At 40.2% G+C, this 15952-nt stretch overlaps 1 protein-coding gene and 1 pseudogene across 2 annotated transcripts; one reads left to right on the top strand and one right to left on the bottom strand.

The window, feature by feature from the left end:
- Positions 1–6782: 6782 nt before the first annotated feature.
- Positions 6783–11365, bottom strand: LOC135527002 (kelch domain-containing protein 1-like). 2 transcript variants are annotated; one of them, XM_064955672.1, is made up of 14 exons: positions 11281–11365; positions 10765–10877; positions 10510–10580; positions 9782–9899; positions 9565–9677; positions 9301–9385; positions 9109–9192; positions 8874–8954; positions 8651–8709; positions 8417–8526; positions 8235–8307; positions 7929–8013; positions 7625–7677; positions 6783–7355 (listed from the first exon to the last, which is right to left on the bottom strand). In XM_064955672.1, the coding sequence occupies exons 2-14, from the start codon at positions 10870–10872 to the stop codon at positions 7220–7222; spliced, it is 1176 nt and encodes a 391-aa protein (XP_064811744.1). In that variant the 5' UTR covers positions 10873–10877; positions 11281–11365; the 3' UTR covers positions 6783–7219. The 2 variants fall into 2 exon arrangements, with proteins under 2 accessions (XP_064811744.1, XP_064811745.1); XM_064955673.1 differs by lacking the exons at positions 10510–10580; positions 11281–11365 and having other exon boundaries at positions 10765–10871.
- A 439-nt stretch (positions 11366–11804) lies between these two features.
- Positions 11805–15952, top strand: part of LOC135526112 (kelch domain-containing protein 2-like) — a 36173-nt pseudogene continuing 32025 nt past the window's right edge.

Raw genomic sequence — 15952 nt, 5'->3', positions numbered from 1 at the left:
GCTCTTGTGACTGAATGGAAGCAAGTCCTCGCATCAATGTTTGAACAGATAGTAGAAGGCTTTTCCAGAAGAGAGGAGGCCGTTATAGCAGTAGAGGGGGTACCAACTACATATTTTTTATTTGATTTTACCAGGTAAGTTGACTGAGAACACATTCTCATTTACAGCAACGACCTGGGGAATAGTTATAAGGTAGAGGAATGAGCCAATTGTAAGCTGGGGATGAATAGGTGACCATTATGGTATGAGTGCCAGATTGAGAATTTAGCCAGGACACCGGGGTTAACACCCCTACTCTTACGATATTTGCCGTGGGCTCTTTAAGTGGCCATGCATTTAACGTCCCATCCAAAAAACAGCACCCTACACAGGGAAATGTCCCCAATCACTGCCCTGGGATATTTTTTGCAGACCACAGGAAAGGGTGCCTCCTACTGACCTTCCAACACCACTTCCAGCAGCATCTGTTCTCCCATCCAGGGACTGACCAGGACCAAACCTGCTTAGCTTCATCCAGTGTCCAGAAACCTTATTTGCGTTACATGCAAATATGTGCCTATTTGATGAGATCGCCTAATTTGCATATTGTACTACAATATTTCAGAAAAATAGTATCTTTGTGTCCACATTCAACTGGTAAAAGTTGATTGTGATACAATTAAAGGAAGACAAATACCCTATTAGGGTTTGGTGCCTGGCCTTAACCTGTGAGTCTTTCAATTCACTTGATACAGCCCAGATAAAACATTGGGTTCCATGGAAGTTGTGAGAACATACTGTGACGGTTGTCGTCTTCCTCTTCTGAGGAGGAGTAGGAAATATCGGACCAATATGCAACGTGGTAAGTGTTCGTCATATTTATTACACTGAACACAGGAAACAAACGAACAAGCGAATAAAGAGAAATCGAAACAGTCCCGAATGGTGAAAAACACTGAAATTGAAAATAACCACCCACAAACAAGAGTGGGAAAACAGGCTACCTAAGTATGATTCTCAATCAGAGACAACAATTGTAGGCTGCCTCTGATTGGGAACCATACCAGTCCAAACACATAGAAATATAAACACAAGAACAAAACACAAAATGCCCACCCCAACCAACCTAAAATAGAAACATACAAAAGGAACTAAGATCAGGACGTGACACGTACACTACCGGTCAAAAGTTTTAGAACACCTACTCATTCAAGGTTTTCCTTTATTTTTTACTATTTTATACATTGTAGAATAATAGTGAAGACATCAAAACTATGAAATATCACATCAAAACTAGTAACCACAAAAGTGATAAACAAATCAAAATACAGTTTATATTTGAGATTCTTCAAATAGCCACCCTTTGCCTTGATGACAGCTTTGCACACTTTTGGCATTCTCTCAACCAGCTTCATCTGGAATGCTTCAATTTCTGAGGCTGGTAACTTTAATGAAGTTATCCTTTGCAGCAGAGGTAACTCTAGGTCTTCCATTCCTGTGGCAGTCCTTATGAGAGCCAGTTTCATCAGAGCAGTTTTTGTGACTGCACTTGAATAAACATGACTGACCTTCATGTCTTAAAGTACTGTTGTTTCTCTTTGCTTATTTGAGCGGTTCTTGCCATAATATGGACTTTAACCAAATAGGGTTATCTTCTGTATACCAACCCTACCTTGACACAACACAACTGATTAGCTCAAACACATTAAGAACGAAATAAATTCCACAAATTAACTTTTAACTCTTAATTTAAATGCATTCCAGATGTTGTGACATGACTATCATTAATCTAATGACTGTTATTTATTGAATCTGTATATTTGTTACTCAATTAATTTAATCACGTAATAATTAACTCATTAGGAATTTGGGGCACCACAGGAGAAGTTGTTCACCGAGTTATCGTCTCCCGAATTAACTCAAGAATATATATTTCGATACCAGCCACTAACTAATAATTTCCTCATATCCGTCTCATTTTGAGACTTCGTGCAGACTTTGTGCAGACTTCGTGAATCTGCACAAACCCACATCTTACTAATCATGCCGTACCACACAAATACATTTATTTGATTATTTATTTACTAACAAACTAAATGATAACATAGGCTACACACACACGGTATAGGTTATTGATTCAAAACTTAATACGATGACAACAAGTCCCTAGCGGACTAACACAATATGACACTTGTTACACAAGATGGGATTTAAAGAGAGAGAAAGAGAAGCAACACTTTGATCTGTTTGGGAACTACACTCACAGTAGCTCTTGCCCCGAACTGCCGCTCTTTTGGGTAAGTAGTAATGCATGTATTTACGTGTTGAAGGACGTCATCAGGTATCTCTGTTGGGCCCAGACCTTCGTGGAAAGTGATTCCCTTTGTTTATTCAACTCAGACAAAAATAATGAGACTGATACGAAACAGTCCTGTCTGGTGACATATACAAAGACAGAAAATAAACACCCACAAAACACAAGTGGGAAAAGGCTACCTAGGTATGATTCTCAATCAGAGACAACTAACGACACCTGCCTCTGATTGAGAACCATACCAGACCAAACGCAAACACAACATAGAAAACGGAACATAGACAACCCACCCAACTCACACCCTGACCATACTAAAACAAAGACAAATCAAAGGAACTAAGGTCAGAACGTGACAGTGACGGTGTGAAAAGGGAGAGTTCACAGAATGTCTTACATGTGGTACTACATATATCATAACCCTTGCCACAAATAACATGACCCTTGCCACAACTTTGGTAACCAGGAAAAGGCATAAAATAAAGTAAGTCCCATTAGGAAATAAAGTAAGTCCCAATGGTATGATAGGACTATCATACAATTATTGATGATATTACCAAAGGTACTGGCGTAAAAAAATAGTCATAGTGTTAGGACCCGGTTACGAACCTGGGTCTCCGGAGTGAGAAACAGTCACTTAACCAACTGAGCCACAAATAGTCAGCAGAACCCAGAATATGAGGCAGACACAGCAGTACTTAAGACGGTGTATTTAATAAAGTAAAAAGGAGAAGTCCTTAAATACAAAAATGGCAAATCCAAAAGGCGGTAGGAATAGCACAAAAAAGCCTCAAGAGACACTCAAAAACAAAATTCCACAAGAGCATCCACCGGAATCGACAGGAAAACACAGAACACTAGGGCTGGGTGCTAACATACAAACACAGAGCACAGAACTGAGGGAAACTAAGGGTTTAAATACAATCAGGGAAAACGAGGTACAGGTGCAAATAATAATGGGGAACAAGGGAAAAACATAAGGTCAAAAAGCACAATGGGGGCATCTAGTGACCAAAACCCGGAACAACCCTGGCCAAATCCTGACAGAATCCCCCCCCTAGGAACGGCTCCTGACGTTCCTACCAGCTCTCTCAGGGTGGAGGGCCCTGAACTGACGAATGAGGTCAGGATCCAGAATGTCCTTGGCAGGAACCCAGGAGCGCTCCTCGGGACCGTAGCCTTCCCAGTCCACCAGATACTGCCAGGACCGCTGCACCCGGCGGGAATCCAGTATCCGATGGACGGTATAAGCCGGCTGGCCTCCAATGACACGAGGCGGAGGGGGAGGTCTGTCTGCCGGGACAAGGGGAGAAAAAACAACAGGTTTTAACAATGAAATGTGAAATGTGGGATTAATCTTAAGGGATCTGGGTAAGTGTAGGCGATAAGAAACTGGGTTAACTCTCCTGGCAACCTTGAAGGGACCGATGTATTTTTGGGACAGCTTGCGAGACTCCACCCGTAGAGGTAAGTTTCTTGTGGAGAGCCAGACTCTCTGGCCGGGCGCAGGGTAGGCCCGGGACGCGTGCGTCTGTTGGCTTGTTGTTGGTACCTCTGTGAGGAACGCATAAGATTAAGACGGGTCTTCCTCCACATAAGCCGACAGCGTCTGACGAACTTCAAGGCTGAAGGCACTCTGACTTCTGCCTCCTGGTCCGGGAACAATGGAGGAGCATAGCCAAACTGACACTCGTGCGGGGACATACCAGTGGAGGAGGAGCGCAAGGTGTTGTGCGCGTATTCGGCCCAAACAATAAAGGATGACCATGTGGACGGGTTGTCACGAGTCATACATCGGAGGATGGTTTCCAGCTCTTGATTCATCCTCTCTGTTTGGCCGTTGGACTCCGGATGGTACCCTGAAGATAAACCCTTAGTTTCCCTCAGTTCTGTGCTCTGTGTTTGTATGTTAGCACCCTGCCCTAGTGTTCTGTGTACTCTTGTCGATTCCGGGTGACGCTCTTGTGGTATTCTATTTTTTGTTTTTGTTTATTTTTTGTGAGTTTCTTTTGAGGCCTTTTTGTGCTTTTCCTACCACCTTTTGGAATTGCCATTTTTTGTATTTAAGGATTTTTTCTTTATTAAATACACCGTCTTAAGTACTGCTGTGTCTGCCTCATCTTCTGGGTTCTGCTGACTATTCGTGGCTCAGTTGGTTAAGTGACTGTTTCTCACTCCGGAGACCCAAGTTCGAAACCGGGTCCTGACAGAAACACAGAGCACAGAACTGAGGGAAACTAAGGGTTTAAATACAATTAGAGGAAACGAGGCACAGGTGCAAATAATAATGGGGATCAAGGGAAAAACATAAGGACAAAAAGCACAATGGGGGCATCTACTGACCAAAACCCGGAACAACCCTGGCCAAATCCTGACATCTTGAGCGCTCTGGAGCAGGTTTTTATCAAGGACCTCTGTGTTTGTTCTGTTCATCTTTCCCTCGATCCTGACTAGTCTCCCAGTCCCTGCCGCTGAAAAACATCCCCACAGCACGTTGCTGCCACCACTATGCTTTACCGTAGAGATGACAGGTTTCCTCCAGACATGATGCTTGGGCATTCAGGCCAAAGAGTTCAATCTTGGTTTCATCATCCTTTAGGTGCCTTCTGGCAAACTCTAAGTGGGCGGTCATGTGTATTTACTGAGTGGCTTCCGTCTAGCCACTCTACCATAAAGGCCTGATTGGTGGTGCTGCAGAGATGGTTGTCCTTCTGGAAGGTTCTCCCATCTTCACAGAGGAACTCTGGAGTGACCATCGGGTTCTTGGTCACCTCCCTGACCAAGGCCCTTTTATTTAACTTGGCAAGTCAGTTAAGAACATTCTTATTTACAATGACGGCCTATAATGGCTAAACCCGGGCGACAGTGTCTGTAGTGACGCCTCAAGTTCAACCCTTCTCCCCCGATTGCACAGTTTGGCTGGGTGGCCTGCACTAGGAAGAGTCTTGGTGGTTCCAAACTTCTTCCATTGTTAAAAATGATGGATGCCACTGTGTTTTTGGGGACCTTCAATGCTTTAGAATTTTTTGGGGTACCGTTCCTTCCCCAGATCTGTGCTTCGACACAAATCCTGTCTCAGTGCTCTATGAACAATTCCTTCAACATCATGGTTTGGTTATTGCTCTGACATGCACTGTCAACAGTGGGACCTTTAAATAGACAGGTGTGTGCTTTTTCCAAATCAATGGAAACAGGATGTGTGTGCGCCTTTCCAAAATGTCCATTCAATTAAACCCCAATCAAGTTGTAGAAACATCTCAAGGATGATGAATGGAAACAGGATGCACCTGAGCTCAATTTCACATCTCATAGCTAAGGGTATGAATACTTACAGTACCAGTCAAAAGTTTGGACACACCTACTCATTCAAGGGTTTTCTTTATTTTTACTATTTTCTACATTCTAGAATAATAGTAAAAACCATAAACTATGAAATAACACAGAATCATGTAGTAACCAAATATGTGATAAACATAGCCACCCTTCTTCATAGCCACCCTTTGCCTTGATGATAGCTTTGCACACTCTTGACATTATATCACCTAGCTTCATGAGGAATGCTTCTCCAACATTCTTGAAGGAGTTCCCACATATGCTGAGCAGTTGTTGGCTGCTTTTCCTTCACTCTGCGGTCCTCATCCCTCAACTCATCCCAAACCATCTCAATTGGTTTGAGGTCAGGGGATTGTGGAGGACAGGCCATCTGATGTACTGTAGCACTCCATCACTCTCCTTGGTACAATAGCCCTTACACAGCCTGGAGCTGTTTTGGGTCATTGTCCTGTTGAAAAACAAATGATAGCCCCACTAAATGCAAACCAGATGGGATGGCGTATCGCTGCAGAATGCTGTGGTAGCCATGCTGGTTAAGTTTGCCTTGAATTCTAAATAAATCACTGACAGTGTCACCAGCAAAGCGCCATCACACCTACTCCATGCATCATGGTGGGAACCACACATGCGGAGATCATCCGTTCACCTACTCTGTTTCTCACAAAGAGACAGCAGTTGGAGCCAAAAATCTCCACATTTGGACTCAAAGGACAGATTTCCACCACTCCTGTTTCTTGGCCCAAGTACGTCTCTTCTTCTTATTGGTGTCCTTTAGTAGTGGTTTCTTTGCAGCAAATCGACCATGAAGGCCGGATTTCACGCAGTTTCCTCTGAACAGGTGATGAGATGTGTCTGTTACTTGAACTCTGAAGCATTTATTTGGGCTCCTATTTCTGAGGCGGTAACTAATGAACTCATCCTCTGCAGCAGAGGTAACTCTGGGTCTTCCATTCCTGTGGGGGTCCTCATGAGAGCCAGTTTCATCATAGCGCTTGATCGTTTTTGAAACTGTACTTGAAGGAACTTTTAAGTTCTTGAAATTTTCCGGATTAACTGACCATGTGTTAAAGTAATGATGGCTGTAACATAACATGTGGAAAAAGTTAAGGGGTCTGAATAATTTCTGAATGCCTTGTAAAATACACTAAGACATTTGACAATAAATCAATAATGTTTTTAATGTTTTGTAAGACAAATCGCCCCACATACAATGAAGGCCTTCTCAACAGTAATATGAGGAACATAGTCTGAACTCTGCATTATCAGTTTACTGTAGTCTACTTAAGCAATACGGCACCTCGGCGGTTGGTGGTATATGGCCAATATACCATGGCTAAGGGCTGTCCTTAGTACGATGCAACGCGAAGTGCCTGAATAAGCCTTTAGCTGTGGTATATTGGCCATACACCACCAACCTCAGAGGTGCTTTATTGCTATTATAAACTGGTTACCAACGTAATTAGTAAAAATACATGTTTTGTCATACATGTGGTATACAGTCTGATATACCATGGCTGTCAGCCAATGAGCATTCAGGACTCAAACCCCCTAGTTTATAATACTGAACATTTCCCTTAATATTTATATCTGACAATGCTATATTTTCTTTGTTGTCCGAAAAAATGATATTCTCTTCTGTATAGCTGGCAGTAGTTTTGGAGGCACAAATGGAAGCTGTTTTTCAAGCATCTTGCAGTTCTTCACATTCTTGGCTATGTAATCCTCACATATCCTGTGATACATTTAAAAAAAACATTTTAAGTATAGGCTAAGAGGGCATTGCATGCATTTGGTAGTTGTAGCTTACTATACTAAACTGTCACTGTGTTATAGTATTTATGTAATAGCAAAATAATAAATTCCATGAACTATGTGTATGGGGACCATTCTGCATATAGAATATTTTTTTCGTTTTATCAGTCAACATGATTTCCAAAATATCAGTGTCTTCTAGCTGAGAACAGATTCTCCCTCATTAAATTATAATAATTGATTAGTTACCGAAAGAGTGGGTAGGGCTGGGTCTGGAAAACAAGTGCATCATTGCAGTGACCCTGAAGAAAGGTGATAACGAAACAGTACCATAACAGCTCATTGTAAACATGTCTTCCATAATTCATGATACGTGTTCCATAATTCATCAATGATCTGCTTATGAATTTTAATAATTTTACATTAACATAATACCAAGCAATTTCCTTCCTGTCACAAATGGTAAAATCATCCAATGTGAATGATTAGAGAAGATATTTGAGTGGTTTCCATAGAATCAGAATGATTCTAAGGTGGTTTCCATTATACTTACTGTGTCTACTCGAAGGATGTAGTTGCAACTACCCCCAAACACAATGACATCAGAGTCTTTCCCTTGGCATGCTGTGTGCCACAACCTGAGGGTGGAAAATAAATAAAGGGTCAAGTCATAGAATTACATGTAAAGTAAATCAAAGGATCTCTATAGGTCAGACAATGTGCTTACAGTTTTATCATTTGCACATTTTGGGTACATTCCTCAGACTTTAGATTGGAACATGTAATGCTATCCAATACCAGTTTAGTAATTTAGTAATTAATGTAATTTAATGACACAAACAACTTGAACATGCACTACCTTGGTTTGTTCATGTATGGATGCTCAAACTCTCTCCATTTCTTTGTTCCAACATCAAATACCCAACCATCGCCTGGAGAGATATAATTAATTTTTTAGAAAAGCGAATGCCATGTTTCCGTGGAACTTATTAAGGTACAGAGGTAGGATTTTGAATCTGGTAATACAGGTAAATGACTTACTCATTGGTTTGCAGTCTATACTCAGTCCTCCAAATAGAAACAAACCGCTGTCAGATATTGCAGTGAGGGTATGCCACGACCTTCCCATTGGCACATTGGATGCTGGTACTCTAGAAAAGCCATTTTGAAAGAACAGTTAAAAAAATAAAATCAAGCGTGTTGTGATAACAGTATAGAACAGGAAAGTAACCATTTTAAGTTGAGCATTTGAAAGAGTGAACAGTAAATGCGTACATTTCGTACCATGTCCATGATTCTAGATCTAGACAATAAATGTCACTTGTCCTGGTTTCCTGAAAGTGAAAAGAAAAATGAAGATTTAAAACCAAATCAAAAAAACTTGAGTTAAGTATGTATATTTAAACTTGTATGTACAATAAAATATTTAATCACACAAATCTTATTAGCAATACACTTTAGGATTTTTGTGTCTGTGTTAAAATTAATAATTTCTCACCCTTATTCTGCCCCCACATACATATCCTTTGTGGCAAAGTGTTACACTGGCATGGGCAGCTCTCGGGTCAGGTGCACAACCCTGTAGACAGTAGATATCCACAAATAAAGTATACTATGTGCCTTGTATGTTCCATTCCTCAAATCATGTGATGTCATAGCACATTCTTAAGTTTATTGTATATGATATCATGTCTTTTTAAAAATAAATAAACACGTTCAATGTATCGTCTTACACTGGTATGTGGTTCACTCCAACTGGCCGATGTTGGGTCAAACATATGGACTTCATTGTTCCATCCCCAATAGATGTCATCCACCTACAGAGCACAGTATTACTAATCCATATAATAAAGTTAAAATAGTTAATAGTACTAGAAAATGTATTTATATGTTTGGCTATAATTGCACCCATAAGCAAAACTTACCCATGACACCTCATCCATAAGGAAGCTTCTGTTGTTATTGATGTCATCAAGTTGCTTATGACCATATCCACCAAAGTAGATGAGCCTACAGAATAACCAAAACTTATCCCAATCACAAGGATTTCGTTTTACAGGGTAGCTGTGCACCCCCAACAATTTATTTAGATCACCACCAATAGTAAAATGGCAAGGTTCGATTTATAAATGGTTCCAATTAGGGCAGTACTGCCATGGGCATTGTTTTGTTTTTTAAAGAATGCTTGCCTGCCATTGAAAACCCAGCAAGAGAGCTTATCTCTGGGTGAGGGAGGGGAGCCACTCTTATGGTTAACTTTCCTCCAAGTGTATTTTCCATCCAGAAGATTGACACAGTAAAGCTGAAAACAGACCATTTCAGCATGTAAATGTAAACAAAACGATGTAAGGCATAGTAAGCTATTGAGGATTTTCACACATCCTTGCAAATGTACTGTACATTTACCTGGTTGGTCTGGCCGTTGTCATCGCATCCCCCAAATATGTACATGTCTCCATTCAGAGAGCAGCCACAGGTGCCTGACATGGGGGGTGGGACCTCACCTGACATCCTGCACATTTCCCTTCAGAATGGAGAATAAACAAACAAAACAGGGAAATGTAAGTTGCAGGGTGCAAAATTCACAAAAAGCATAAAGTACAGATATAAACACAAACCACAGACCAATAAACTTCTAGCAACTATGTAACAACATTGTAAATAACATGTAACAACCTCTAATGCAGAGCTCCATAATTATGAAATGTAGTGTTTACATCTCTCAAATGTTTCCCACTTGGCACAGATGTCAGCTCAACATCTAGTTTTGATTTACATTTGGTTGATATGAAATCAACATGAAATAAAATAAAAAATAACCCTGTCATTGGATTTAGGTTAAACGTTGGGTGAAAAAAATGACAAAATTCCCTGACGTCGATGCGTTTTTGCACATTGATTCAATGTCATCACATAGATTTTTTTTGTTGTTGTTGAAATTAAATTATTCAACTTTTGCACTGAACCAACCCACTGGTCAAAAACTGGTTAAGTAAATTGTTGCGTGGTTGTTTTTTGATGGGTAGACTGTAGTAGAAGATTCGAAATCAAGCTTAGTTCTCATAAGATATCAACTTCTCCATTCATGATCTTAGAAATGTGTTACTTTGTTAAAATTCCATTCATATTCTTACCATACACCACTTTCTAAGTCATATAACCAGATTTCATCATTAGGTAGGAAAACTTCATCATCAGCAATTGACTGCAGAAAACAAGTAACATAGAATAGTAATTTGGCATGAATTAACATATTGCATAATCCTTGAATATTTATTCATGATCCAAATAGAATGTTGGTGAAATGCAAAACATAAAACACTATCCATTGGCAATGCTTGTCAAGACAGTTGCAGCCAGATAGGCTTTCTGTTTGACAGTCTGCTTACCACGTAGCCTCCCCACACGTACAGGACATTCCTCTCAGTTAGAGCCGTATGACCGCTTCGCTCACGGGCTACAAGCTCTGAACAGTGCTTTTCAATTGCAGAATCCATGAATGCTAATAAGGAAAAATAAAATAGGATACGTTGCCACATTGAAACAAATATCACTGTGTCAGGACATTATATGGTATCGTTGAAGAAATCTGCTCAGAGATCCGAGTTGCTCATTTTTTGTCAACACAGCGAAGAGAAAAGGATGGTAATTGAAGAATTACAATTGGTCGCGTCCTGTCGTCTCAAGATGTTTTTAATCAAGTGCAACAGCTTTCAGAGAAAACAAGGTTTTCTTTCCCTGATAAGCTTCAGGCAGGTTGTCCCAATTCAACCTAATAGTTGTTTTATTCTGTATTCGTTCTACACTGATGTGTTGTAAATATGAGAATATTATTGAGATATGATGAATAAACACATGGAGGATAATACATTAATTAACATTCGAGTAATAATTTATATACTTACATGTCTGTGAATACGGGGTGTAGACTTCAAACAGCAAATCTCGGCATAATCGTGATTTGTACTATCTGGGATCCTTGGGACGTCCCTTTCTAAACCCTAACCTAATAGGGGCAATCAGCATTAAAAACAATAAAGGCGTTCCCACTCATGGTTCGGTAAAAAGCCTAGGGATGGGGCTGGAGAAATGTAATCACTCTCAAATTAATAGACAGAGCTACGGGTGCAAGGATTGACCATCCATGATATAAAACATTATAGTTTAATCATGTTTTTAGGCTATAAAGTGTTTGCTTTCATTTTCTTTGTTTAAAAACACATTTATAAATTATATTTTCCAATAATCAATACATATCATTAATATGGATGTAAATTCATGTAGCAACTTTTACCCTACCAATTTACGTTTCAACTTCAATGGGGACGTCCCAAAGATTCCGGATTGCAAAGACTGCAGACTAAAAATAAACTTGTGTTGAACGTTTGCTTTGGAGGAAGTGACGAAACATGTAGCCTATCGGCGGAAGTTAAGATTTAGGTCCAAATGTTTGATTGTTGAAGGAAGATTGGATTGACAATGAAGGTTCGCAAAGTCAAGACGAAAGTATCTGCTGGCTGCAAGATGCGGGGATTTATGCTTCGACCGTATGTTATTGTTTGTCAATCATGTTGTTCTTGACATTTGTTTACAGTAAATGTAACGGCTGCATTGCTAGTTAGAAGCCAAATTGGTCTGTTGTGTCAGTGTCATACCAAGAAGCTATGCTAGCCCAGACAGGATAGAGTGGCTAGTGTCAGTTGAAATCGCCAAGCGGGCTACATTTTGTGTTCTTGCATTGGACTTATATCGAATTCTGCTTATAATCATTGGATCTCCATTCGCCTTTCATTTACAATAATGCTAACTAAATGCCGAAAGTAGTACGCCTACTCATTCAAGGGTTTCTTCTTTTCTTAAAAAAAAATAGTATTTTCTACATTGTAGAATGAGTGAAGACATCTAAACTATGAAATAACACTTATGGAATCATGTAATAAACCATAATAAACAACGTTAAAATGCTGAGACTTCGAGATCATTGAGTTATTTTGGAATCTGTAGCCTGTCTGTTGCGACTTATCAGAACAATGGACAGCCCCCTACAGCAGTGCGGTTTAGATCGGCAATTACCCTATTAAAAGCAGCCTATGTGAATGCAGCCGTACACACAGCTGCCTTACCACAATAATTCTAACTAAATGCTGAAAGTAGTAGGCTAGTTATTTATGCATGCAAACAAAAACTGTATAGCAGTTTGGCTTAGAATACCGACAACCTCGAACAGAACAAAACAGCGGTACATAGTAGTAAGCCTAGTAAACAAAATATCACTTCGATAAAGGCATGACACCAACTAAATGTATTTTACTTTAACAGTTAACAAACGCAGTAAATGAAAGGCCAATGGAAATCCAAATAACAAAAGCATAGCCTACAGATACATGCTCAGCTGTTTTGCCAAATAAATGGGGAGTCATTTGGGTACTTGCGCTGGAATAAAATTGAATCCTGCTTATATCACGCTATACCACAAACACAAAAGTTTAAAAAAAAATGCATTTGACCAAGAAGTGACAAGTCCAATGGCACACAATCTTGCGGCACTCTATCAGCACAATGGACAGCGCTCTACACAATAAAGCAAGATTTTGATAAAACCAACCAGCTCGATTGTTTCAAGCTTACAATTTAAAGAGTTCCAGCTTCCTTGATGCTCTGTGGAATTTCCGGAGTAATTGATAATTCTATTCTCCCCAAATCTTGTAAGATCCCCCTCAAATAGCAGTTGTATTAGTTGAGCTTTCGACTGGTGTAGCGTGCTTCTACTCTGCTGACTGAACACATTTTTCAAAGTGGAAAATGAATTCTCGCATGTAGCTGTGGACGCCCCAAAGTCAGTCCATGTTTCAGTGCAGAAAGCACAGTCGTTATAGTGGAGAGAGGCCCAGAGAATTGTTACAGGATAACAAGTGGGGTCCATTTGTTCTCATTGGAGCTAGACTGGGCGATTTCAGGCTGCAAAAACTGCAGCTCGACCCTAAACTCAGCTTCCACCAAATATTTTTTTACTTAGATCCAGGTGTCGCTTTACATCCAGAAAGTAATGGCTCTCTGGGTCAAGGGCACACAGTGCCGCCACCAGTTGGCAGTTGCCTTTGCTGAATTGTTCTGACATTTCATCAATGACCACATCCAACGTGCTGAGGAACAGTCTTTTACACTCAGTCTCTTTTCCTCTGTCCTGCTGTACTGTCCAGTGGATATATTTTCACATCCAGTAGGAACGATTTAATTTTGAATATCGTGTTACTTATGTGGTATTATGGGATATGGTGCTAAACACCTTGGCAGGTTCCTCGTCTTTTTGGAGAGTATATTTCATCATAGACAGAAAAAGTCCGCTGCCCCCCTCCCATCTTGATTCTTATCGTGTCCAATGTCCCCCTCAGTGGTTGCTGGTTTGAAACGAGGAACTCAATAATCACAATCGGCGACAAATACATGAGATTTCTTGCCAGCTGCCGATCATTAACAAGTGTTGAAAGTGACACCAATGGTCCCAATAGCACTTCAAACTTTTTTATTTCCACAGTGCAATGCTCTTTGCTTGATGCGTGTCTAGCAAATCCTTTGGTAATATCAATATCAGTCTTCCAGTTAGAATACCCAGCTTGGGTTGAAGACCTTGTCTGCGTTAGCATTGGACCCAAAACAGAACTTTCGACATGGGAAAACAAAATGCAGCATCTGCAGTAACCAAGTATTCTAGCCACTCTCTTCCTATTAGCCAGTTGTTATTAAAGGATTCTACGCTAACCTGGGCTGGCTTCTCTGTTCCAAGATCATCAGGAGCAGTCGGGGGTGGAGGCGGCTGTGGAGCCATTATGGCAGCACTTGTGGAAGGGTGGGTATTCTCTGTACATGGAGCTAGCTGCAGCTCGGGAGAATCATCGCTGTTGGGCTTGGAGGTGGCCTTGGTGGTTTGATGCAGCTGCTCATCGCACTCTTTCTCCTTTGTTTGGGTACTTGGGCGAAGCCAATTTCTGATATACATCGTGGCAGATTAGTTGGGTCAAGCTAGCTAAATAGACTAAAGCTAATAATGCTAACTCGTTTTATACCTAAGGGTGAAGCAGCCTCAACGGAAAACGTTGAAATCAAATATTACAGGAGGAGGTGTATCACATTATTCAATTAAACCCAACGGAGTCACACCTAAACACCCAGTGGCTTTCCATAGCCCCCCAGCTGCAACCTGGTCTCAGAGCATTTTGTATTATTCTGTAAGTAAATCCGAGATACTCCATTTAGTATAATATGTTACGTTCGTATGGTATGTATATGTTACGAATTACAATTTGTGTGATTTGTTACGAATTTGCAAAATGTACAATATTTGTTTGCCTTAACGCTGCAATATGTAACATTTTGGACGACCTGACCAAATTCACAAATAAATGTTGAGTTATAGATCTGCCATTCTCATTGAAAGATCTGTTCTATGTGCACTATTTCTATGAGTTCCGTTCTTAAGTTTTGTTTTTGCGTCTTTTACTTTCGGTTTTGTACACCAGCTTCAAACAGCTGAAAATATATATTTTTGGTTATTGAAAATATTTTTCACAGCGGTTTAGATTGTGCAGAGAATCATTGTACTATAACTGTTTGTTTTTACAAACTGAAATTATGCTAGCTATTCTTATTTTAGCAACCAGAAAATGGCGGTAGCGATTTCTGCATATTTAGCACCTTTTAAGTAACCTTCTGTCTTATGTAACCAAACATAACATATGATACTAATCTATATTGACTATGTTACGTCTTGTCTATGAATAAAGGTTAAATAAATAAAAAAGACCAGGCTGCTTACACACACCACATCATGCCCTGTCTATTGTGCTGACACAGAGGAGCAGAGATACAGATATTTTGCGGGCGCCAACCTCTAACTCAATCATTTGAACTTTTTTGCTATTTTTATATAGGGACATAAAACTAAAACTGAGGCGGCTAAAGTTTTTAAACTGAAGGGGGCTAAGCGCCCTAGTGGCGCAGGGCCCGAGCTAGTCTTTGATCATGACTCTCAGTTCCATTATATTACACATACAGTACCAGTCCAAAGTTTGGACATGCCTACTCATTCGAAGGTTTTTATTTGTTTTTTTAATGTTTTTTTCTACATTGTGGAATGAGAGTGAAGTCATCTAAACTATGAAATAACACATATGGAATCATGTAGTAACCAAAACAGTGTTAAACAGATCTAAATATATTTGAGATTCAAAGTATTCACCCTTTGCCTTGACAGCTTTGCACACTTTTGGCATTCTCTCAACCAGCTTCATGAGGTAGTCACTTGGAATGCATTTCAATTAACAGGTGTGCCTTGTTAAAAGTAAAAGATTTGCAGAGATCATCCGTTCACCTACTCTGCGTCTCACAAAGACAAGGCGGTTGGATCCAAAATTCTGAAATTTGGACTCATCACACCAAAGGACAGATTTCCACTGGTCTAATGTCCATTGATTGTGTTTCTTGGCCCAAGCAAGTCTCTTCTTATTATTGGTGTCCTTTAAGTAGTGTTTTCTTTACAGCAATTTGACCACGAAGGCCTGATTTCACACCGTCTCCTCT

The sequence above is a fragment of the Oncorhynchus masou genome, chromosome 32, assembly GCF_036934945.1.
Source record: "Oncorhynchus masou masou isolate Uvic2021 chromosome 32, UVic_Omas_1.1, whole genome shotgun sequence".
In the NCBI taxonomy this organism is placed as follows: Eukaryota; Metazoa; Chordata; class Actinopteri; order Salmoniformes; family Salmonidae; genus Oncorhynchus; species Oncorhynchus masou.
This window is presented reverse-complemented; position numbering and strand designations above follow the sequence as displayed.